General features: G+C 41.8%; 2 protein-coding genes across 3 annotated transcripts; both read left to right on the top strand.

Moving 5' to 3' along the window:
• Positions 1 to 401: 401 nt before the first annotated feature.
• On the top strand, positions 402 to 8,291 carry cacybp (calcyclin binding protein). Of its 2 annotated transcripts, none has more exons than XM_080485180.1 (6): positions 402 to 543; positions 2,058 to 2,268; positions 3,925 to 4,021; positions 4,104 to 4,203; positions 6,348 to 6,442; positions 6,654 to 8,291. In XM_080485180.1, exons 1-6 carry the CDS (start codon positions 526 to 528, stop codon positions 6,814 to 6,816), a joined length of 684 nt encoding a protein of 227 aa, XP_080341306.1. In that variant the 5' UTR covers positions 402 to 525; the 3' UTR covers positions 6,817 to 8,291. The 2 variants fall into 2 exon arrangements, with proteins under 2 accessions (XP_080341306.1, XP_080341305.1); XM_080485179.1 differs by having other exon boundaries at positions 436 to 543; positions 1,660 to 2,268.
• A 1,363-nt stretch (positions 8,292 to 9,654) lies between these two features.
• plk3 (polo-like kinase 3) lies at positions 9,655 to 18,984 on the top strand. Its single transcript, XM_080465812.1, has 15 exons — positions 9,655 to 10,002; positions 10,914 to 11,021; positions 11,125 to 11,241; positions 11,602 to 11,731; positions 11,875 to 11,962; positions 12,857 to 12,952; positions 13,142 to 13,340; positions 13,518 to 13,644; positions 13,874 to 13,989; positions 15,022 to 15,142; positions 15,259 to 15,342; positions 16,103 to 16,265; positions 16,500 to 16,629; positions 16,765 to 16,875; positions 17,045 to 18,984. The coding sequence occupies exons 1-15, from the start codon at positions 9,787 to 9,789 to the stop codon at positions 17,240 to 17,242; spliced, it is 2,004 nt and encodes a 667-aa protein (XP_080321938.1). The 5' UTR covers positions 9,655 to 9,786; the 3' UTR covers positions 17,243 to 18,984.
• The last annotated feature ends 5,990 nt before the right edge of the window (positions 18,985 to 24,974 follow it).

The following is a 24,974-nucleotide window of genomic DNA, read 5'->3' as shown; positions in this document are numbered from 1 at the left end:
ATAAAAAATTTAAATGAGAACTTCCAATTGTGAAATAATCAAACTTTTGACAGGGAACCTGTTATAAGGGAAGTAGTTATTTTTATTTAGTATTGGATTAATCTAGTGATTTATGTAAAGGTTAAAGGTTGGGAATAATTTAATAATATAGTATATATATTTATATAGGATATGTGCAAATGATTTATATTAATAGAATGCATGTTAGGAAAAATTTCCCTTCTACCTACCGGTTTTCAAAATATATATATATATTGTTTTGTTTATTGTTGTAGCATTGATTTAAATTTTGGTTAAATAGTTTTGCTACAATAATGCCCACATAGAGCGCACCAGCATGCCATTCATTTAACAAGGAAATTACCTGCAGGAAACATATCGGACCACTAGGTGGGGGTGGCGTCCTTCTAGTGCGATTTGCTGACCACCTCACCGGACGAAGAAGGGGCGACTCCTTTAGAGTCACACTTGACCGCTTTTAGCTGATATAACACTTATACAAAGACATAAAACACTCTTAGCGACATGGATTCAACCGAACAGGTGAGCAAAGATCTTTTTGATGCGTTTACTTTATGCTGAAAATATCCCCGGCCTGAAGGAGTCTCTCGTGATCCTGAAAGCAATGCTAACTTAGCTAACGTTATTTAGCAAGTCACTGCACGCGACCAGTGCTGTCGGCTGGTTTCTGTTTTAAATAAGATTACAGCTCAAAACCAAACCCAAACATTTTATTATCGGCTGTAACAAAGACGTAAGAATGCAAATTGAACCGCTCGCTGTCGGTATCTCTGCAGCTAGCTTTGGCCATTAGCTTTGAACAGAGTTTACTCGAAGCTTCTGTTGAACGGAGCTCGACGGTAGAAACTGTTTGACTCCTCGAGGGACACATCAGACTGCAACTTATTGACATGGACAGTTCCTCTGTGTGTTTGCTCCCACCAGGCACTATGATCACTACTGGTGGGTGCGTGCATTTAGATCTGTATATGTCCCTCTTCCAGTCAGATTTGTATTGGTCTTAATGTCGGTCTGTTAAACGTCACGTCTTATGGGTAGAAATGATAAAACAGACGAAATGGCTCATCAGTAACGGTGTTATTCAGAATATTTGGTTGACTAAGTAGTCAACCTAATATTCTGAATAACACCGTTATTGGTTAGAAGTATTAAAGGAAATAAATTACTTTAATAACGTTTTTTGTGAAATTCTCAGATTCCCTAAAGGCAAACTGTAAACATGAAGTCTAAACACAAAAGTAAGATGAAATAATCCTTCATTTGTCCCACAATGGGTACATTTGCTTTGTTGCAGCAGCAAGTGGTCAGTAATAACTATAGCAAAAGATATACGAGCCAAAATATACTTTAAATAAACAAGATACAAGGTACTGTTATTGTCTTATTTGTATTGTTGTTACAACTTTTCTCATTGATGACAGTATTTAAAGGTATTTCTTTGGCGCTTTGAAAATGAGAGCTACTTCAAGGATATTGATCAATACAAAGGATTATTTAAGGCCTAGCCTAAAGAGTAGATCTATGCCCTTTCTTGTAATTAGTGTTCTGTTAATGTTAACTTCACCTGATTGCCTGTATTTTTATTTTGACTTTAAATTACATCATTAGTATATACAATACTGCATATTTACTCCAAAGGTTTGACCTGGACACCGGATCCCAGTGGGGAATGGAGGATTCCTGTACCGGCTTGCTTTCGCTGTCACTGGTGTTTTGTTCAAGCTCTCAAGTTTGGAGGAATCGATTCAGCGAATCAGCATTTAAGCTCTCTTAAGAGCTTTGCAGTTGAATTAATGTGAAAAGTACTTGCTGGCCAATTTAACACGATCAATCTTTCGCTTTTTAACTGTTTCTTTGTGCTGGCGAATGTGTGTTTTGGCTCCTTGGATGTTCACCACAAACATAGTATTTCTGACCAACGTTTATATGAATGGGCTTGAAAATGTGCCGACAGGACGTCTAAATCTGACATCCTCTCCACGCATGTTTAAATCAGGGATGCAGGTTGCTTCATGTCTAATTTTCCTTCAACTCAGATCAACCAGTTGGAGGCAGACTTGCAGGAGCTGGGCTCCCTCCTGGAGAAGGCAGAGAGGAAAAGAGTGCAGGAAGTGTTAAAAGAAGAGCAGAAGAAGGTAGAAAAGGAGCTTGCAACCAAACGGCAACAGAAGGAGCTTCAGGCCAGGAGAGAGGCGGATCCCTCTGCGGCCTCTAAAGCAGCATACACAGTCAAAATCACCAGCTATGGTAAGAACGGATTGTGTCTATAATGGGCCGGCCCACAAATAAACACACTTCTGGATATGATGTTGTGTGTTTTTGTATTTGTATTTCCAAACAGGAGCGCTCTGTCTTTAGAGACCCAGTTTTATGTAGGTGCAACTGAGCCATGTTTTGTTTTATTTTTTAAATCACATGCACATCCCGAGTTCCCACCAACAGTGTTTCACTTGAATGTTGCTTTTATGTTTCTGACTTCCAGCTTTTTGCCTGATTATGATGAAATAAAGTGCAATTCCATCCAATCGTGAGTAGCACGGCTCCATCTGATTGGCCTAAATATGAATGACTCGCGGAGCAGCATTCATGCACAGAGACGTAATTTATCACAGTTCAGTCAAGGGCTACTATGTTACTATATAAGTTTACAGATATACTTCCAGAAAAGACGACTGTTTGTTGAGGTGTTTTCTTTTTCCATCGTGTCGCCTTTTCTACTTCTGGAATGAGAAAGATACAATGCGTGTTTATTACACCAACACATTGAGCTACTCAAGGCAAATATTTCATACATTTTTTTGTTCCAGGACTCGTTCTAGTATTAGAATACTGCCTTACTCCTGTCCTTATGCAGTGCAGTGTCGTCACCCAGACTTTTTCTGTAGACTTGCAGTTTCATCATTCAATTATCACCTTGTTTATTTATGTTTTATAATTATTAATCCATAATACACATTTAAACACAGCACCAGTGCTTAATTACAGCAGTTAACCAGCATCTTGGCCGCCATCTTGGTTGGGTCCCTTGCTTTGCTTCCGGTGTTTTCACATTGAGGAAGACAGTCTGAAAAGCCAGATAACGATCCTGGATTGTTTTGTAAAGCAAAAAAAAAAAAAGCAAGTTGGTTAAAACTTTAGAGAATTACTCAATTCTTCCTCATGAGATGTGAATCTACTGGCCGTCGTCCAGGAGTACAGCCTCATTCATAAGTCTGCTTCAAACAGCAGCAGCGGTCAATGACGCATCCTCTTCTATTTGTCTACTTGTGTGTCTTTGGGAAGAAGTCACTTTTTTTTTCTTCACACATTTTGTATTGGCTTTACCTGCAGTTGATGTTCCTTCGTTCTCATCCACGACACGGTGCTCTCATGCCGTTTTACACCAGTTTTGCAAAGCTTGTTTTGTGAAACTGCCTGCACTCTCTAGACGTTTCCTTTAAAGACACAGCCTCCGCGTCACTCCGTTCAACTCACTCCACGGTGCAGTTTGTTTTGGTTTTTTGGTTTTTTCCCCAAAACCAAAACACATGACGCCAGCACTCTTTTTTTTTTTTTTTTTTCCCCGCGTACAGCTATTGTCACATATTTTGTAAATTTCTACACCATTTACGCTGCCAGCGCTTCCTCCAGTATGAAAACTACAGGAATGTAAGTTTGTGAGACTGGCAATGGCAAAGCTCTGCTGATGCCCTACATGGTTCTGCGACATTACATCTCCAGTGAAATTTGTTGTTAATAAGCCTTTTTTTTTTTTTTAATGGTCTGGTATTGCAGGCCTCGTTCAGTCTTGTTGATATCATGATGAATCTGTAATGTCTTGCGCTGACTTAATGTAATCTTGTGTATCTTGTTTACCTGCTGCATATTCTTAGATTTCTTCTCCCTCTTGTATCTTCCCTGCAGCGTGGGACCAGTCTGAGAAATTTGTCAAGATTTACCTTGCTCTGAAGAACGTGCACAAAATCCCAGCAGAAAATGTGGAGGTCAACTTCACAGAAAAGTAAGATTCCGTTCTTTGTAGGATCTTCACGGTCTTTACTGCTCATGGGCCGCCACATGTAAACTCATGTTGTCTGTTGCAGGTCGTTTTCTGTGCTCATTAAGGACCTGGATGGAAAAAACCATCAGATGACGATTCTCAACCTCTTGTATCCAATCGATCCGAAGGAGAGCTACAAAAAGGTGAGTAAAAATGAGGCGTGCATATCGGTGATGTTCTTCATCTGTTAACCTGATTTTCATGACCGCTGACTGTGCTGAGTTCTCTACTTCAAAATCAGACGTGTACATTTTAAACACTTGGTGAAAATAGATTTCCCTTCGATTTTTGTTTAGAAGAGACTTTTTCTTTTCTTCTTATTTTTTCAGTACTACTAAATGGTTTTTAACATCTGCCTGTCAAATGCCATCAACAGGCATTAATTACCATGGAAACCAGTCGATCTGAAACACCGTCACACCTTTTATCATTATCTACAGTTCATGTCACAGACTGCATCATGAGGCGACTCCACAATCAGTGCGCCACAAAACAAAGCCATTATCTCATCTGTCAGCAAACTGCTAATGATTTTTGACTGCGCAAGTGGTTTTAGTTGCGTTTGACTTGTCAACAGTGACGGACACATCAGTCGGTTAGGACGCAGGTCCACCGGTGCCAGACGATAGACATATTGGCTTGCCTCTTTCACCCCGGTTTAGCCAACAATAAATAATTTGCGTACACCAGTCAATCATTAGCTTTGAGTCAACTTGTGCGTGTCTTTTTTTTTTTTTTAAAGATTAACTTGCTCCATATATCTCCAAAACATGTGACTGTTGCTTTTCATACAGCAACACAAATTCTGAAGGGTCTAAAATAGTCTTCTCACCCAGCGTGAGGAATCAATATCTGTTGTGAAAGTTGACCTCTGAGCGTCTCTTTCTTGGACTTGGTCCAAAGCCGCAACATCAGCTGCGCCGAATCCAGAAGGAAGGCCAAAAGGTGAACCATGAAGTATTGATTGGTGTTTGAGGAAAAGGCGCCTCTGGGAAGCATGCTTTCTCTCGGCCTCGCATGCAAACCAGCACACAGGTTCTCCGCACCCCGTAGCTATACTTAAGTTTGACGAGATGTCTCTACTTTTGGAAAAGGGATGTTATGAGTCATTCTCTTTCAGCACATATTTATTCAGGCAGTGAATCATTCTGTAATTGATTTATTTGTCGGGCTGAAATGAGCAGCCTCACTGGTACTAATAGTGTTTCCCTTGTAGTGTGACAGAGCATCTTAAATCAGGTTCTTTGCTCTCGGTTCGGTCCTCTTTCCTTATATACTACCGGTCCAGGATTTTGGACACGCCTTCTCATGCAAATGGTTTTTCAGTATTTCTTTATTTTTCTACATTGTGCAACATTGAAAGACATCCAACTTTGACAGCTTTGCGTTCTCTCACTCGGCTTCATGTGTTCGGCACCGCCTCCAATAGTCTTCTCGGAGTTCCCAGAGGTGCTGAACACTCGCTGGCTGCTTTGCCTTCACGCTGCAGTTTCAACTCGTCCCAAACCCATGTCGGTTGGGTTTATGTTAGGCCGTCTGATGCAACACCCCCCCCAATCACTCTCTTTCCTGGTCAAATAGTCTTCACGCAGCCTGGAGATTGTCTTGAATTTGTAGAAACAAAAGAGAGAGAAAAAACTGTTTGGGACGACGACACACTCTAGTTGACGTGGACTGTGTGAGGAAGTCAATGTATCACTGGCAGTTCTTGTGAACTCCACACAGGGAGGCCCCTAAAACTGACCTTGGATTTAGTTTAATTTCTTGGCCAAGCACACGAACCACTATCGTGCTCTGTGGCCCGGGACTCCCACCGCTCCGTGCCAAATGAGAAAACGTGACCCTCATTTTCAATTTACACCACATCCTGCTGCGCCACTTTTCCCCATGTTGAGACTCTGACCTTCAGCCTGTCAGTACCTTACTGTGGACAAACCCCCCCCCTAAAAAACCAAGAAGTCTTGAAATGGAATCGATGTAGAGATGAAAATGAGTTTTTATTATGAGCGATCAGTACAAACCGCTGAAGTTCAGCAGTGTGAGGACAACTCTGTAGCAGTGAGTCGAGACTGTTTCTGTATGTGCTCCGGCGAGACGGTCCAGGTATCGGCCGTCAGAGACAGTTGCAGTGAGAAAAGACATGGAGACGGTTGGTGGAACCGTACGGGAGGCAGGGGGAAGAAGTGAGATGGAGGCAGGATTGTGTTGTTTGGCTGTATTGGATTGAAAGAGAGAAGTTAATATTTGTCTTCTGAAAGCCTCAGAAATGTCTTTCCTCCTCTGACAGATAAAAACTGACATGGTCTTGATCATGTGCAAGAAGCAGACAACAAAGAAGTGGGAATGCCTTACAGCGGTGGACAAGCAGTCTAAAGAGAAAGAGTAAGAAAAACACTTGGAATGTTGCATGTTTTAACAAATTACTTCATAAAGGAAGCCATTTCAAGACAACGCGACACAAACAAAAGCCATAATTAGTAGTTTTATATTCCTTTTACTGCATTCAGCTGTGTATACAGTTTTCCTTTCCACTTGCTTGATTCGATCACTCCGCCCACATGCAAGAGTCACTCTTCTCTTCTCGTCCCAACAGGAAACCCTCCATGGAGGAGAACGCAGACCCCAGCGACGGCCTGATGAACATGCTGAAGAAGATCTACGCGGAGGGAGACGACGAGATGAAGAGAACCATCAACAAAGCCTGGTCCGAGTCCCAAGACAAGAAACAGAAAGGCGATAACACCATGGACTTGTGAATGATGCAGCAGGACCAAAGAGGAGCCAGGCGGGGCCGAAGTCCATCTGGACGTTAAATATTCCAACTATAATATGAAAACGTATGCAGGAACATTTCCAGCTCTGAATGGGCAACTGAGATCCTATTAGTGTTTGACCGTGATGCATAAGTGTCTTAGTAGGTTGAGAGGTGAACGCTCGTACAGACGTGAGGGTGCCGGCCAGCAGGTGGCAGCCTCCACACACATTTCAGTCATTGCTGATGTTGGATTACTACGGAAGAGTTTTAGGGCCACTGAAGAAGAAAAAAAATTTGGAGGCTAAAAAAAGAAGAAAAAAAACCTTTGTGGTCTCAGAAAAAGTCAAAAATCAAAGTCAAGATTTTTTTTTTTCACGGAGAGATGTCTATCCATCCCTCATCATTTGCCCGTAGATGTGAATTCACATTAGATCACTTAATTCTGACTATATCTGGTTGCTTACTGCTTATGGACATGTGATTTTACACAGGATTTCCTTGATTAATAAGAAAACATTTAAATAAGCAGCCCGGGATCCGTGCCTTTGTCCTTCGTACTCGACGAACTTCCGCGACGGAACCAGGCAGCAGGCTGCTCTGTCTCTTCTGGTCCTGATACTGATGATAACTGCACCGTGTTTATGAGCTCGATTCTGTCCTGAAGCATCTTTTCATCACTTCATTAAACCACCTGAAATGCATTTTGAGGAAGTAGTGACACACGCTGGCATGTGGATGGACGGACTTTTTTTTCCACCGTGAAAAAAAAAAAAGGTCAAAGGGGCCACAAAGGTTTTTTTTGTTTTTTTTTAAGCCTCCTAATTTTTTTTTTTTCTTCCGTGGCCCTAAAACTCTTCCGTAGATTACAACTCTCAGGAAGGAAGTCTTGTTTTCCTGAAACATAATTAGTCTTTCCTGATGTTTGAATTCCAGCCTTTTCTATCTTTTTTTTTTTCACCGAAGTCACGTTCAGAGAGTTAAAGAATGACTCTGCAGCCCGTCTTAATCATTTATTTGTTGTTTCAGGCAGAAGTCTGGCGGACTTAAATGTAACTGGTGAATGTAAGCATTGCTCTTGTGGTTCAGTGCAGCGAAGCTGTAAAATATGTTCAGATATAAGTTTGTTCACATTCCTACATCAGCCTTTGAGTCATTCCATAAATACATTAAATAATAGCTGCAGTGACACTAGAACTAATATTAGTGCATGCATCTGTGTTAAAAATGACTTTACTCCGTCCTGTGGAGTGTAATGTCCTGATACTCTCCGGTGGAATTCCTCATCTGTCTCATTTCTGTACATGTGAAGGGTTTTCTGCTATAAACTCTGTCTGGTAGCGTCATTCTCTATGTCGCTCGATTCCCCCGCCAACATTTCTGCAAAGGAATGCCACATTTGACCTGTTGTTGTTGCCATCTTACTCGTGTTGCCCGCCATCAGGTTGTTCATGCACTTCCAATAAATGTGTTGAATTGAACTCCTGTCAAGTCTTTTCTTTGGGGAGAGTTTTGTGTTTTCACAATTTTGATACGCTTGTATTGCAATCCACCCTCCAGACACCCCACACCTGTATCACTTCTGTTCTGAACGCATCGTTTTTCTACAGAAGGTAACTCAAGAGTCTTCCTAGAAATTAAACAATAGCTCGTGACACAAACAGTCATACTCTACATTAGTGTTAAATTAATGTACAGCTACCACTGGCTGAAAGAGGCTTTATTTCCTCCCTTTCACGCCTACATTCGCCTCCAACGTCTGTATTTCTAAGTCAATGTAAACAGATCTTCCAGTGAGCAGCAGACGTTACAACATTTTTATGTACCTGTAACCTAATCAGGGGTGATGCATGATGACAAGTGTTTTAATCACTCGGGCCTTCCTATATGTTGTTGAGTCAAACTTCCTGTAGGTGTGAATGTGTAATTGTTTCTCTGTTTACCTTGTGATGGACTGATGATCGGTCCAGTGCTTTTATCTGTAATCAGCTGCCTGAAGTACTCTATGACCCCAACTTGGATGACATGTTATTCGAGATCAATAGATAAAACTAATCAGACGAGACTGCTGCACCCGTTTCGACATCCAAACTCGACTCTGAATTCAAAAAGACTTGGTCTCTGGCAGTTGTTTAGGTGTTTTCTATTGATTACAACTGTGGGGAAAAAAATATTTGTTTAATAATTCAAGCGTCAAAATTCTGCAGAGGTTGAACTTTAGAGCTGCATGTTTTGGCCACCAGGTGGCAGCTGTAGTTCAGAAGTTCACGTTTCTCCAGAGACACGAGAGGAATTTAGTCAACTCATTATCAAGTGGAGTTTAATGTGGAGTTGACACACTGTTTGCACGCAAATCTTTCTAGATCTCTATAATCATTATGAGCAAAGTTTCCATATTGTGGTAGTTGTTTAAAAGAGTTGGGCTCTAAGCCGCATAATTAATCCACTATTAATTTATTGGGATTACTTTGGACATTTCAAGAGGGTTTGTCATGCGGTTTATTTTGGAATATTATTGCTTTTTTCCAAGCAGATGTATCTTCAAACAACGAAAGGGAAACGTTTAAACTTTAGATTGGCCACGATTTAATTGCGTTTCCTCATTTACATACTAGTGATTTACCCTAAGCAAAACTGTCAAGACGTTTTGGGACATGAACCCACGAAGTGACGTAAATCAAATACCGTTTTCATCAGGTTTCATTCATTTTTCAGTGATAGCAGTTTAATATTTGATTGATCTTGAAGTGAATCGTCTGGCCTTTCTCCACCAGCGTGCCCCCCGCCCCTCCGGTCTGTGACGTGCGTACGCGTATAAAGCGGCGGCGCGCCGTGCCCAGACAAGCCAGATGGATACAGTTGGAAGTGCAGGACGCATCGTTGAGCACCAGACCGCTTGCTGAAAAATTAAAACGCGAAAAGGGGATTTGATTTTGGGTTGTTTTTTTAAACACGAGTCGTGCCAGCGTGCTGAATGGATACTGGCTGTTTCACCGCGGCGCAGCGTCTTTCGTGCCACACCATGAATGCGGATTTATTCAAGCCCGTTCCGGAGCGCGGACCCCAGCAGTCCTCCGCCTCTGCGAAAAACAGCAGGAATAAACCCGACCAGACCAAATCCGAGCTGGCTCAGGTGGTGACGGACTCCAAGACGGGGAAGTCCTACAGCAAAGGGAAGCTTTTAGGAAAGGTACCAAAACGATCCATTGATTTATTCTCTCCTAACGTGCGCTTGTGTCTCATCGCCGCCGGTTTTCCGAGGCTGGCTGATGCGTGTAGAATTAGAAGTGTTTGCTGTTTTTGGGCTGATCACGGGAGGCGATTTTTTTTAGCTGTAATTGATCGGGAGGCTCAGGTGTGTGTGTGATGATGCGGGGGGATAGAGAATGACCTCGTGGTGGATGTGGCCAGTCTCCCCCCTGCTGAGCGCGTCATTGCTGAATGAATCAGGCAGGCGCAAGGTGTGCCCGGCTCCTGTGCGCACACATGGCAGCAGATTGTCGTCGACACCCCTTGTGTTTTTAAAGACATCTCTAACTACTAGTGAACCCAGAAACTCCCCTGTCTGATAATGCCCCCCCCCCCCCCCCCCCCCCTCCCGCCGGCTGTGACACAGTATGTTGCGCGCATGAATGAAAGCACTGTATCAACATGTTGCTCGTCATCGATACGTTGCATCGGGCAGTCAGCCAAGTCCTTCTTTCTCTCTCTCTCTCTTTCTCTCTCTCTTTGCTGCCTGCCGCAGAGCTGGAAGCGTCTCCAGTCAGTTTCACGGTTAATGAATGCCGCAGCTCGGCTCTGCCTCATCCCTCAGCTTTGATTGCAATAAACAGCCAAATGTCTGCACCAATGCAACGCGCACAACCTGAAATGTGTGTTTTTTTTTTTTTTTTTTTAACATGTTTAATGTTCTATAGCCACTACAGCAGGCTGTCATTATTGGCTAAATAATACATGAATCATTTTAATTGCCATGTCTCAAGCTTATTGATCCCCAGGTCAAAGACTTTGCTCGAGAGGCCGATTATTTATGGCCATTGCAGGTTTTTAACCTGCTGCTTTGCTTAACTGCCTTTCTGTTGTCTCTTCTCCCTCCCCAAGGGTGGTTTTGCTCGATGTTATGAGATGACAGACCTGTCCAACAACAAAATGTATGCTGTGAAGGTGATTCCTCAGAGCAGGGTGTCCAAACCACACCAGAGGGACAAGGTATGCAGTCATACCCCTTTGTGTCCAGTCTTTTTTTATAATGATTGAATCATGAAGGCACAAATTGATTGATTTTTTTATTTTTTTTTTTAAATGTCAACAGATAACGAATGAAATCGAGCTGCACAAAACCCTGTCACACAAACATGTGGTGAAATTCTCCCATCATTTTGAAGATCAAGAGAACATCTACATATTCCTTGAGCTCTGCAGTCGGAAGGTAAGGCATCAGAAATTTCTGGAAGGTGTTCGTGTGCTGTGTCGTAATGCTCCATGCCCCCCATGTCCCCCACACTGCACTCGAGTCCTTTTAGCGTACTTGGTAAATAATCAACCCCGAAAGGTATTATTTCAGCACAACCCTTTTTAATTATATTTGCTTCTGTGGTTTGTGGATGACATTCTGAACAATGGTGGCAGAACACGCAGAGGGTTAAAGTGTCCTCGTTTTCCAGCCGAGTCACTGTTGATCTGGGGTGCTCACCTGAATGACAACACGATGCTGCGTGTGTGTGTGTGTGGTACAGTCCTGGTGATGGATGCGGGGCTGACGGCTCACTCATTTTGTCTTCCTCTGCAGTCCCTGGCACACATTTGGAAGGCGAGACACACGCTCACGGAGCCAGAAGTGCGGTATTACCTCAAGCAGATCATATCTGGCCTCAAGTACCTCCACAACAGAAACATTCTGCACCGAGATCTCAAGCTCGGTATGTTGGTAGTATGACTGAAATGTGGCGTGGGGGCATTCGCTCGCACAGTACACAGGCATCCCAGGAATTTTGTAGTCGCTGTAGCCGTGCACATTTGTTCATGTGGGGAACGCTGACCTGATTGTTTTTGTCTCTTTCAGGCAACTTCTTTGTCAACGAGAACATGGAGCTGCGGCTGGGAGATTTTGGTCTCGCTGCCAAGCTGGAGACGGTCGAGCAGAGAAAAAAGTTAGCATTCAATTTAATATTTTATATGTGTATTCTGGATTGTATAAGAAGCATTTCGAAGCAGTGACGTATACCGAAGTGACTCAGCTTTTGTGCATAATTTCTCTCATGTAAGTGGGGAAAATCCTGAACATCTGCATACCGAACATTTCTCAGTTTGTCTCGTCTCCCGGCACCAACGTTCCAGTTTGACACACAGCATGTTAACCCATAAACCCATGACGTCACTCACAAAGCACATCTCGCCTCCCCCTCAGGAAGTACCTAACTCAACCGGTTTCCCAGTGGCAGTTGAATGCAGCACTCTGAAATAGTTTCAATACCTGTTTGACATTTTCCTGTGGAATACCAGGGTGAAAGGGAAATGTTTAAACCGCCACTCTGTGCACATGATGCCAAGTGTTTTGATAGTCGAGAATGGAGGATTTCGGTTGAGGTTGAACCACATTTGACTTTTGCTTTACTTCACTAGTTCTTGAAACGATCCAAACGACTGCCTTCTCAACATCTCGCCTTTGTTCCTTTGACACAAGCGCAACAGTAAACTGTCAAATTCACCTGCATTTAACATGTTTAAGGATTTGTTATACAGGGTTGTATTTCTAAATGAAAACTATTATTGCAGTTCTACTTTTGTTTATTTTTTTAACACACAATCTCTTCATGGCTGAACGACCAGATTTGAGTATTTTGTCTACATGGTCTTACACTGCTTAGCTGACACTTTAACTTTAACCACTCAACATCCCACTCTGGCCTCTTTCACTTTTGATATGTATTGCCACATTCTGCTCCATGTGAGCTAATCACAAGATTGTGCTTTTTCATGGTTAATCCCAGCTCGTACTGTTGAAAGGCAGTAAATATAAGACTCTTTTTGTTTTTCTCTCGCAGGACAATTTGTGGCACTCCCAACTACTTGGCGCCTGAGGTGCTCAACAGACAGGGCCATGGTACAGAGTCAGACGTCTGGTCCCTTGGATGTGTCATGTGAGGTTTTTTTTGTTTTTTTTTACCCTCTTTGTGTCAAGTATAAGCCCAGAATACTCCTGTACCCATTAGTTGTGTATTGGAAAAAAATTGATGTGTTCAACTGCATTGATCGTGAGGAAAATATTTCGTTTTTTGGGGGGGTGTTTTTGTATCGGTCGGTGATTTACAATGTTCTCTCCCACACAGGTACACTCTGATGTGCGGTAACCCTCCCTTTGAGACCCTGGACTTGAAAGAAACCTACAAGTGTATCAAGGAAGTACGATACAACCTCCCCACCACCCTCTCCCCCGCTGCACAGAAGCTCATCTCAGGCATCCTACAGAAAAACCCCAGCGACAGACTGACACTAGATCAGATCCTCAACCACGAATTCTTCACCAAAGTACGTCTCGCAACTTCAACATCTCCCGGTTTTTTATTTTTTTAAATTGGTTATATCGAGGGAGAAGTTGAATAGTTATTATAAGAAGTTAGAATTTAATGTGACGTTATGGTGCCTGAATGAACTGAGGCTCCTCCATCCTCCTTACATTGTCCTCATTTTCTCCGTCTCATTCAGGGTTTCACTCCTGACAAACTTCCCCCCAGCAGCTGTGTGATGGTGCCAGAGCTCCACCCGCCCAGCCCTGCCAAGAAGTTCTTCACTAAAATGGCAAAGAGCTTCTTTGGCAAGAAGAAAGCAAAAGGTGAGCGGCAGTCAAGTGACAAGCAGCCTTCATAAGATTAGGCTTTGCAAGTCATGCATTCATTCCTTTCCAAATGTATTCATGAAAGTACCCGTCAACTCGTCAGTTTTGGTTTCAGGAGAATATGTGAAACTGTTCAGTTTGTCTCCAAACATTTCCAGTAACTAGTAGAGGTATTCAAACAACCCCGAGGATAAACCCTTTGTTTTTTTGACTTGTGTGTTTGCAGTGGAGAAGATTCCGTGTGAAGACAAAGACGACAAGGACATTTCTAAGCTGGTTTCAGGCATCGTTAAATGTTCCATCAACCGGCAGATCAGCTACAAAACCGTGGGACCAGGCGATGTACGTCTTTTTTTTTTTTGTTTGTTTCTTTTGCAGTTTAATTCAACCCGAAACAATGCAGGAGTTTTAAAGTGAGGAGGAAGAAACTGAAGTAGATGATTTTCTACTAGATAACCAGTCTTACTATGGCAGAGTGAGCTTTAAGATTTGCCAGTGTTGATTTCCATTTCTAAATGATAAAACTAACCCAGAAAGAGCACTCCAGCGGGATTACTGTGAATACATTTCTTTTTAATTAAGAGGCGGGCCTTTGGGGGTTTTCCTCTACAGTGTTGCAAATGGCAGCCTTTTGGACCAACTGTATTTGGTGTTGGATTTTGCTTTTTAATTGCACCATCATCTTAAGAGAACTTTGCTTCCTAATGATGGATTTCCAGACTTTGCTTTTAAGCAGTTCGTTCCCAGAGGTCCCGGAGTATCTCAGACGTATGAAGGTCTGCCAAAAAAAAAAAAAGCCATGGTTATCCAGTGAGAAGTGTTTATTTTTCTATTACACTCTCTCATGGAGCGCGCTCTTTCAAAAGATTGTGATCAACAACTATTGCTGATTCTAAATGCCACAGCGGCAGGATACTCAGCCGGCCAATCTTTAATCAGGGTGGTCTAGTTTCTATTTTTAGAGACCGTTACGAGCTGCGTTGCTGCTCTTCAGAGGAGATGTTGTTTAGTTCTTTCTGCTGTAATGAGTGATTCTGGTAAACCTCAGTTTATTTCAGACATTGTGTGTTAATGGAAGACCTCTCCATTTGGCTCTGCACATTTAGGATGATCACAAAGGGTCCTTCATTTTTAATTTTTTTAATCAAACTTCATGCAAAGCACAGAGGGAAAAAGTGCTAGTTGTAGTGTCAGCATATTTTATTTAAAATAAAGAAATCAACAATGTCTTACAGAGTTTAGGAGCGCAGGCTGCATAATATCTCTTGCAGATCTGCTTTTGTAGTTGCCGTCTCTTTTTAGTTCTTTTACTTGAGCTGTCATTGTTGGAAACAAACGAATGAATGATGGCTCGTATCTCATGTTGTGTCTCAGGTGCCTTTGCCGTCCTCCCAGATCGTCAGCTCTGTGCCTCTGGAACAGACGCCTGCCGAGGAAGAGTCCAGGAAGTCCTTCTCCCGCTCCTTCAAGGGCACAATGGCGAGCAGCACTGAACGTAAGCTTGTTTTTTTTTTTTGTTTTGTTTTTTTAGTGTAAATGGAATAGAGTGGGGTTTGTTTTAATTTATTTCTTTCTGGCCTCTCTTTAACATTGTGCATGTTCTCCCACCAGCATGTGACGATGTCCCCACTCCTTCAGCTGTCGCTGAATCTGCTATGAAAGTTCTCAACAACTGCCTGGCCACCATGCCTACAGGTGAGGAGGCCCAGATTACTTACATTTTCAACACGATAACCCCGAGGTTTCACATTCTTTGCAATAGACCTCAGACTTTTAAGGTTTTTGAAGGCTTTAGTTGGCGAAAGTGAGCATCCTGACCGCCTTTTATAGAGAACACTGTTTTAAAGTACACACATTTCACAATTTCTCTTTTTTAAAAGGGTTCAAACCAGATACACTTTCACAGTACTTGTCTAAACGATTAGTTCACACGGAAATGAAGGAAGCATGTTTTGTAACACTCGTGCACAGTGCTTCTGTTCAGCCTTATTTAAAAAAAAATATATAAAAAATCTTGTTTCCCCACTGAAGGTGCAAAATTGTACAAACTCCCCCGTCTTACGATTCGGTATGCCTTTTAAATCACGCTTTTCATTTAACAATACGTCTATGGAGGAATGCAGAAGTTGCAAAATGTGGTCACCGAGGGTTAAGATTGCGTTTGAGCGCACCATAAATAGCAATAATTGCTGCTGCCCTCAACCTGAACCATTTTACTTTCTGTTGCACAATTTCACAAATGATTCAGAATTAATCAAGCTTAAGCAGCCCGATCCTCTTCTTGCCTCAGCCATTTCTTTAAATCCTCTGAATAAATAAATCTGCTGACTCATGCACCCCTGAACGATTTTAAAGCGCCTAGTGTTTTTTGTTTTTTTGTTTCCCTAACAATTGATTACGTAAAGTGAAGCTTGGTGTTGAGTGCTATGGAATTATAATTTTTCTCTCTCTGCAGCCACTAGAAACCCACCCTGTTTGTCCAGGCCGCAGTCCTTCCTGTGGGTGACGAAATGGGTAGACTACTCCAACAAATATGGTTTTGGCTACCAGCTCTCAAACCAAAGCATCGGTGTGCTGTTCAACGAGGGAACACATCTCAGTCTTTGTGACCAACGCAAGTAAGTACCTCAAGTCCGGTGTTTTTACAGGGGCCATACAAAGATTTACATTGTGCGTAGGCACTCTCGGTTGCATAACGGCTCGACTCTGCCAAGTAGATGGGCTGTACGTGTTCCAAGTACACTTCAGAGCATTTCCACATGGATGAACCATCTCTCCTCAAACTGATAACATGTTTCAGAACCGGTCCTACATTTTAATAAACCCTTATTTCCTTGTTTCTTCCAAAACAGGACCGTTCACTACTGCTTGACCAACAACAAACACTTCTCTTTCCCTGCCGACTCGCTACCGAAGCAGCTTCGCAGCCAGAAACAAATTGTGGAGCTCATGGCCAACTACATGGAGCAGAACCTAATGGAGGTAGGAATATCTGAAATGACCCAGATGATGGACTCTAACAGTTTTTTCAGAATTTTCTGTTGATGTAAACTATAATTCAGAGCCTGTTTGTTTTAGAATGATCTGAAAAGGTAATGGTTTTTTTCTCCTCTCCAGGGTGGAGATCTGCATTGTGAGGAGCAGGTCTCGAGCTCTCCTCCTCTGCTCCTCCAGTGGGTGAAGACTGACCATGCACTCGTCATGCTCTTCAACAACGGCACTCTCCAGGTCTGAGCTGACTCATAATTCTATAATCCTAATCCTGCATGTTTTCACCTTTCTGTTAAAAATTATTAAATCTGTCCTAACATATCCAGTTTTTTGGCTGCGTCCGCATGTATATCTGAACACTTCCTTTTATCTCACATCCTGTTTTCTTCTGTTTGACCCCCTCCAGGTTAACTTCTACACCGACCACACAAAGATCATCCTGTGCAAGTCCTCGGATGACTCCTACCTGCTCACCTACATCAGTCGGGAGCGCGTTTCATACACGTACCTTCTCAGCATGCTGAACGAGATGGGCTGCACGCCCGAGCTCCGACACCGGCTAAGATACGTGGTGCAGCTGCTCCAACACCACACTGATGCTTGAGAGCACGGTTCAGTGCCTCCCAGGACGCCGGCGTTTGAGACAACTTGACTGGTTAACACCTCGTCGTATGCAGCCCGAATTGTTGATGACATTTCTTTTTTTCGAGGCGGTCCCGAGAGACGCCAACATCTGCTCATTTGACGGATGGGAGGCTGCTCAACGTCTCTGCGCCGTATTCTTGTCCGGACTGGTGCCTCGGCGGCCGATTATCAAATTGACTGACCTTGATAAACGTCAGGCAGTTGTGAAAGTTGCCCCAAAGCAGCATCTGCCTGAAGGGTTTGTGCCTCAATGGTATCCACCTGGTGCGTATTGATGCCTAAAATAAGGGACTCACACCTGGCCTGGAATGACGGATCTCTCCACAGGCCTACATGAACACCCAGTTACCTTTGTTCACTCTAAACCACTGCTTCTTCTTAGCTGGATGTTTCAATGCCTCCAACCCTGCAGCTTTCAGCCTCCCCTGATAGCCAATCACCCAGGCCAAGTTTCTCAAAGGTGTCTAAACACTAAAATTGTCCGGTCAGCCTGCAGTGCCCCAGGAGTCTTCTTGCAGCTGAAATGCTGGTAATGTATTTCAGCAGCAAGACCTGTGGACTTGCAGTCTAACTTAGATTTTTGTTGTCAGTTGCTCTGGGGAAGAAGTCTGGTTTGATGAGATGGAGACCCTCCTACCCTCAGTTAGTTGGTTTCTGGCGTCTTGGGACCATGTAACACATTCATCATATTTATTTTTATTTTTTTTTAAATATGATCACACTATGATCTTGACCTCGCATGCACAAATAACATTCCTGGCCTTATTTAAGATGGTGATGCTGAAGTTTCAAGAGTTGTTTGCTCTGCTCCAACATCACTTTCATTATATTAATTTATTTTGGGGGGAATTGGACCATTTTTCACATTCGTGGTACACCTCATGCTATGGGAGCAACACAAATTTGCACTTTTGCAAAACCAAAATCCTTTTTACCATCACATGTTGCATTTTTAATACATTTTTAACTAGATATTAAAAAGTGTTTTTTTTTTTTTTTTTTCCCATCTGCTTTTAATGTGATTGCGTTTTAATTTCACAAACTGTAGGTGAATGTGTTCACAAGTGCTGCAAGCAGAACTGTCGGCGACACGGCGAGGGCAGGGACGGGGGGATAAAAGTGCCTTTCTGAGGGATGTCTGTATAGTGCAATAACAGCCTTTTGTGAATGTCAAGCTGGCTACAAACAAGACTTTAGATGGATTTTACAGGTGGGATTTACTTTTGGACTTGGAGCCGAGTTCAAAAGTAAATCTAACAGCACTACACTCTCACTACCTGGTATAAGCTTTTAGAACAACTGTTTATCATGAGTATATATCCCAATAATATAGAGTATGGAGAGAAAAAAAATCATTGTACTCTGTTGTACTGTACTGTAATCCTGATTGGTTTACATTGCTTTCTCAATCCAGAGTTGTATCCTAAAAACTGTGACCCAGAATGCAAGTATTATGTACGTGTTTAGTTTGTTTTTGTTTTTTTCTTTTGAAAAATCCAGCATTATGAAAGCCATCTGCCGATTCAGAAGAGTCTTTATTTTTGGCACATAATGTCCTGTTTATTTATTTTTATTTATACTTTTTTTTTTTTAATTTATTGTGCAAATGTTACGGTCTTGACACAAGGAAATGTTCAATTCCGCTCACCTTTTTGTATGTAACATGTTTGGGGGGGAATGGGACAAAAATAAAGTTTATTCAAAATTAACAATTTTCATTGAGTATTTTTACTAGATTAAAATCTTTTGTGCTTTTAAAGTGGTCATATTATCCAGCTTTTCAACACTTTCACATGGGTCTCATTGGTCCAACAACGTTATATTCAAAGTTTCTTGCCCCAAATCCAGCTTTTCTTTGGTTTTTTTTTTTTTTTTTTTTTTTCCTCAATTTGTTTATTGGATCAGGGGAGCTGCTTTCAGAATCTGCTGTGTCTGTGTGAGCTGGACTGGCTCTACCCACATATGCCCATCTAGGGAAGAGGAGGAAGTGCTTCCTCTCATGGTGCCATGTGCTAGAGCAGAGCTGCCCAATTGTGGGAGGGCCTACCTTGATTGGGATTGGTTAAACGGTTTGATTCCTTATTTGCTCGTTAGAGCGTCACACTTTTTTCAGATTTAAACAAGCCAGGGAGAGGGATGACAGACTTTCTTCACTTCTGTGGCGTCTTTCCAGGTATGGGGACGATTATTACTGTTGGGAAAACCATTACAAAGTGATTTTTGCATAAAATGACCCCGTAAAGTATGACTGTTAAACTTTTGTCATAACATGAATACATATTTTGCCCTTTTCAGTTTTTATTTTTATTATACACACATTGGCACCCTTGTTTTCATTACATCAAGGTGACTCATGCCCTGAAGGATTTATTATGCAGATAACGTTCTACTTCAGTTGTATTCAAAGCTACATTAAAATATCCAGTCATCCTTTTGCAATAAATATAAAGCACTGGATCTCTGCTTGAGGAAATCTTTCATTTGATCAGTGGGCCACATCAATCATGATAAAGGCCAGTTAGGAGGTTTGAGTGGTGTGATCATACTGGCCACTGGACTGAAACACATGGTGTAGAGAAAGACAGGTGCAGGCAGCAGCTGCAACAACTTTCTTCCTCCTCTGGGCTTCCACAGCAAAAGAAGCAATGATGTCACATACCTTGTCAGATTTTAAAAATGAAGTCAAATGGAGGAATTGGTCCTGAGCTGAATGTTTATGTATGTGTTTGTAACTGGCACCTGCATCGTGACTGAGATGCTCGGGTAATGTGGAAACTGGCCAGTCACACGTGAACCGAGTCTACTTTGAGGTCAGCAGGACACCGTTCACCATCAAAAAAACTTAAAAATCGAATTAGACCCTCGTACATTAAGAGGCAACCGTGGCTAACTTGGCACTCTTGAAATCTGAAAGTTGCTGGTTGGATCGCATCTGTTTTGGCATGTCCACATGTCAAACTGTCATTGTGGAAGACTCAAACTCCTCACAATGGAGATCGAGCACTTTGCATGGCAGTCGGTGTCTTCGGTGTGTGAACGGGTGACAAACAGTGTAAAGAAGCCTGGAGACTACTTGAAAAACGTGAAGATCACATGCGTGCATGAGTAAACTTTTGAAAGGAATAGTGTTTGTTCGCAGCTTACAACCTCAACACTTCTTCGTATCAAAGCTTATCTTACTGAAGTCAATATTGCACTTTTTCATTATTTTAACAGACACATTAAATATTATAAAGATCTTGTCTTTTCGGTGTTACTGTTTTCTTCCTTATGAGTCTTGTTGAGTAGATAATAGTGTAACTACAATGGCAATCAAGGACAAATGTTTATAGGACAAGAACACCATTATCGGCTGCTATAATAATGTCAAATAGAACATGGTCTTGTGCAAAGATCATCTTCAAGATAAAGATCAACAACATACGTCATTTCATCTGCACTGCAGGAGTATATACACACTACATCGTCGGATAAAGGGTGGAAGGTCAAAATGATGTGTTTCTTCACAGACAAAAAGCCTTGTTTTGGAGAATCAACCATGAAAAAAAAAAAAAACTCGGCACATTCCTGCAGCTGTGCAGCCCGTCTCACATTGAAGGATCTGATGACACGTCTCCTCACAATGTAGCTGCTGTGTGATGCCCTTCATACTAATTGTTCTCAGTGCGGCTGGTCCTGCAGGAACCTAACATTTCCTTCCCTGAGGAATGTGAATAAACACAGAGGAAGCACAGAAATCTCAGCGGCCATTGTAATTATCCTAAAGTATGTTTCACACCACATAAATGAGTCCAAAACCTGGCTGGCTTGAGCCAGAGCAGAAACATTCCTGGCATCACAGTTCCGCTAAATATCTGGTGAATATAAATTCATTGGAATGAAAAAGTGTTTTAAGGTTGTAACTTCCTTAAAATATATTCTGCGAGGATAACTGCTTCTGTTATCTCTGTGCCCATTGCAAAACAAACTCTTATTTTATGTCATTTAAAAACATTTTTTTTGATTTCGGTGTGCATTAGAAATGACTATTCTCACACCATTTCTATTTAGGAAACAATAATATAACTTTTAATGCACTTTTTAATAATGCACCAAAGAAGAAACCAGGAGATAACAGGTAAGTTAAACGCTAATGGTTATGGAGTGATGGGTGGTGTGGTGGTTTTTTTGTCTTGTAGCACACTGAAATAACAACAACAAAAACCCATTGTGTTCTGAACTCCCCAAAAATCTGTAAAACTCATCAAACACGTTTGTGTTGTCTGTGTGGAGCAGCCTACAGCCTCAGCCGCACGAACACTCTTCAGATAAGGAGGAAATAGTTACGAGTCATGACATAGATCCACCTTAGATTCTGTTTCTGAAACTTGTCACGCACGTCTCATTATCTGTGTCAGAGAGGAGCACGATTGCAGCTATGATGTTGACGAGCACCATGACAAAACATAATGTTCCTGTTATTATTTACTGAACAGAACAGTGCTGACGGAGGATTTGTGTACTGCCACTTGTAATCTGAAAAATCATTTCACGGTTTATTGGGGAAACGTGCAAAAAACCCACATATTGTTACTGTCTTCATACCCTGAAATGAACTGCATTCCCAGCTCAGGGAGGCGCTTTTTATTTGTAATTTTTCCAGACAATTTTTGAGTCCCTATAAAATGGGCACATGGAAATAAAAAACACACAACCTGTGAAACATCATAGATCTTTTGATATGTGCAAACCTAAAAATACATGTATTGTGTGTGTCTTTCACTTGTAACAGAAATGAGTCTGAGAATACTGCACTTTCGTAAAAAGCAATAGTTGCGGCCGTTTAACAATAACACAATCACCACCAGAATCCTGTAGTTCTGCATTTAGATGATCATTTGAGATGAACTATCATGCATTACGACTGATAAATAGAAAAACATTTTTATTGCGATTCAGAAACATGTGTTTTGATACAAGGTATGTACTTGGGATTGAAATGACAATAGCGAGAACACAAAGTACATCAGGGACAGATCTCACACATTACAAAACAATGACGGGTAATTTAGAGTCACTGGTTATTCTAAGCATATGTTGTTTTTTTATTGTGGGAAAGTGAAATACCTAGAGAAAGTCACATGCATGCAGAAGGAGAAAACACACACACACACACACACACACACACACACACACACACACACACGCACACACGCACACAGGTACAGAATTGAACCAGAACAGAATCGAGACAAGACCAGAGAGCAAACTGCTTCACCACAGAATATCCCCTTCAGTCTTAATATGACCTGGAACCCAGAGTAAGAGTAAGTTTGTTGGATGCTGCTCAGTCAATCTCTTCCTCAGCTGCATAAACAAACTTTATTGTTCCTGAACGGCACTAAACCGAACTCCCCGCAAGATCATGATGACTTTCTCAGATGAACTTTTTTTGGCACAGCTATCTAATGGTATCAACAATCACTCAATAAATCTTTAGAAAAAAATTATGGCAAACACTGATTTTGGTGTTGCTCACAAAAGATTTTTTAAAATTGATCAAAATGATAAAAACTCATGAAAATTCTGCTTTATAACTTTCTTTTGGCTTCTTCTTGTTGGTGAAGTGTATTACTCTCCGGGTATAGTGCACCAGTGCAACTGCCATGAAAATACCATATTGTATAAAAATTCACTCACTGACGTACAATGTTGGTGAATCCATTTGCAGACATGGTGGTGTGAAGCAACTCACATTCAGTATACTAATTCACAGGGAAAGAAGAACTCTGAAGTGTAATTTACAGCACACTATTCAATTTAAAAAACATTACACAGCAGACCTGCCATGCCTCCTCTGAAACGGAGGAATGTCTCCAAGTCGTCCCCACTCTTTCCTCACTCCACACGTCTCTGTCTTGGTTTTCTTCAGACCACTTCATTATCTACTCACTTGTGGAAAAATGAGTACCTACAACCAAATCTCTGATTGCTAGCTGTTGAGTTTTTCTGTCGTCTCTGTGTTTGGGTAAGTAGGCATTAAGTATCTATGGTTTTCACGCTGCTTTGTCATTTAAAATAGAGGGATTCTCGTCAGAAGAACACTTGAAGTGAAAATGCTCCCTGTGCTTATTCAGCGGCGTTGCTTTTCCCCCCTCCGCCCCTCACGTTTACTGGAAGAAAAGAAAAATGACTGTTGCGATCTGTAAAATCTTTGAAGGAGGGAATGAGAGTGGAGGCGAAGTGGGTGGCTCTGGTGGAGCAGTCAGATGAGGGGATGTCCTTCCCTTCCTGTGTTACTGCTTCGCCTGTGACCTCTGGCCACATCTTGTTTTCTGGGGGTGATCTTTCATGTGGGATCCTGCCGCTGATGTCACATTCCTGCCTATTAAGGCCCGAGCGAGTGCATCACACATGTACGTCACTCACCAGTCCTACAGGAAATGTGAGTTTTCCTTTTACGATTCTCCCTCTGTTTCCCATTATGAGCACAAAAGAGAATGTCATCCAGTCACAGGCTGCCAGCGAGAAAGTTTCTCTCCCAGTTTCAGTGAGTCAGCTCACGCTTAAAAAAAAAGAAGACATTTCTTCCAGGATTGTTGAGCAATTTATCTGAATTGTTCTGTTTGAATTCATATGAGTGGTTGTTTTAATAATCAGAATCACGCTGGCAGAGACAAGGTGAGATAATGCGGCAATATTCACTTCAGTCTATTCGTTCAACACCACATACCTTAATTTTATAGGTTTAAATACAATTAAGGTTGTATTTAACCTTGAGGAGACCTTTGCTCTGAATAAAGTGTTACTAACAGCGCTACATTAATCAATAATGATTCGGACACTGATTACCAGATGTCTCTCTCTGCCCTGCTTATATTAAATAAACCTTATTAGCATTAGCTTTGCCTGACAGGTACACAAATAACCTCAACATTACTGTTACCTACACCTGAGATGTATTAGAAGCCCTAAATAGCACTGGCGTCAGAGCTGTCTGTATGTCGATAGCTTATCAGATGTTTTGTCGCCACTCATTGGATCGGTCATCAGACTGACCCTCGCGATGCTGACTCAGCAATAATGTGTCAGAGGAACTCTACAATGATACAAATATGTGCACATTATGGCCTGGATGAAGCAGGTTATTAAAACTAGGTTTAACGAGAGTTGCTCTCTCGAGTAACTGGTTATTATTTATCAACAGAATTCTGTATAAAAAAAAACACAACTACTTTTGTGTGTGCTCACACTTCAACTGGTCTGATTTTTAAGCCCCTCTAATCTCTTTCATCAGTTGTGTTTCATATGCTTCTACACATATCAATTTCATGTTTCCAAAATGTTCAAGATGCAGATGTTGGTCTTTGAAGTCTACACAAACACATGTGTGTATCTCTTCTCAATGAGTGCTTCCTGTTTTACAACCCCCACCCCCATTTTTTTTTTTTGTTTGGTCTTTGGTCTTTCAGCGAAGCTCATTTTTTATCCCCACTAATGATCAGCACAATATCTCCTGCTGTGACAACAGAACATGAAACAGCATTAAAACCAAAGTCAGAGCTTTAGGAAGTCAAACATCTGGAGACAAGGAGGCTGATGAGTGGAGAGCGAGGCAGGAAGAATTCAGCCAGACATCAAACTGCTGAGGGACAATTTTGCTTAATTAGTAACTTCTGTTTTCTCAGGAGCTCTCTCTCTCTCTCTCTCTC

Source organism: Lipophrys pholis, assembly GCF_963383615.2.
Source record: "Lipophrys pholis genome assembly, chromosome: 1".
Lineage (NCBI taxonomy): Eukaryota > Metazoa > Chordata > Actinopteri > Blenniiformes > Blenniidae > Lipophrys > Lipophrys pholis.
The sequence above is the reverse complement of the archived record's forward strand: the minus strand, read 5'-3'. Positions and strand labels throughout refer to the sequence as shown.

Coding starts and splice junctions, on each gene's coding strand:
- plk3 (XM_080465812.1), top strand. CDS start 9,787: ATGGATACTGGCTGTTTCACCGCGGCGCAGCGTCTTTCGTGCCACACC. Junction 10,003..10,913: donor AAGGGAAGCTTTTAGGAAAG/GTACCAAAACGA, acceptor TCCCTCCCCAAG/GGTGGTTTTGCTCGATGTTA. Junction 16,630..16,764: donor TGGAGCAGAACCTAATGGAG/GTAGGAATATCT, acceptor TCTCCTCTCCAG/GGTGGAGATCTGCATTGTGA.
- cacybp (XM_080485179.1), top strand. CDS start 2,034: ATGTCTAATTTTCCTTCAACTCAGATCAACCAGTTGGAGGCAGACTTG. Junction 2,269..3,924: donor AGTCAAAATCACCAGCTATG/GTAAGAACGGAT, acceptor TCTTCCCTGCAG/CGTGGGACCAGTCTGAGAAA. Junction 4,022..4,103: donor GAGGTCAACTTCACAGAAAA/GTAAGATTCCGT, acceptor TGTCTGTTGCAG/GTCGTTTTCTGTGCTCATTA.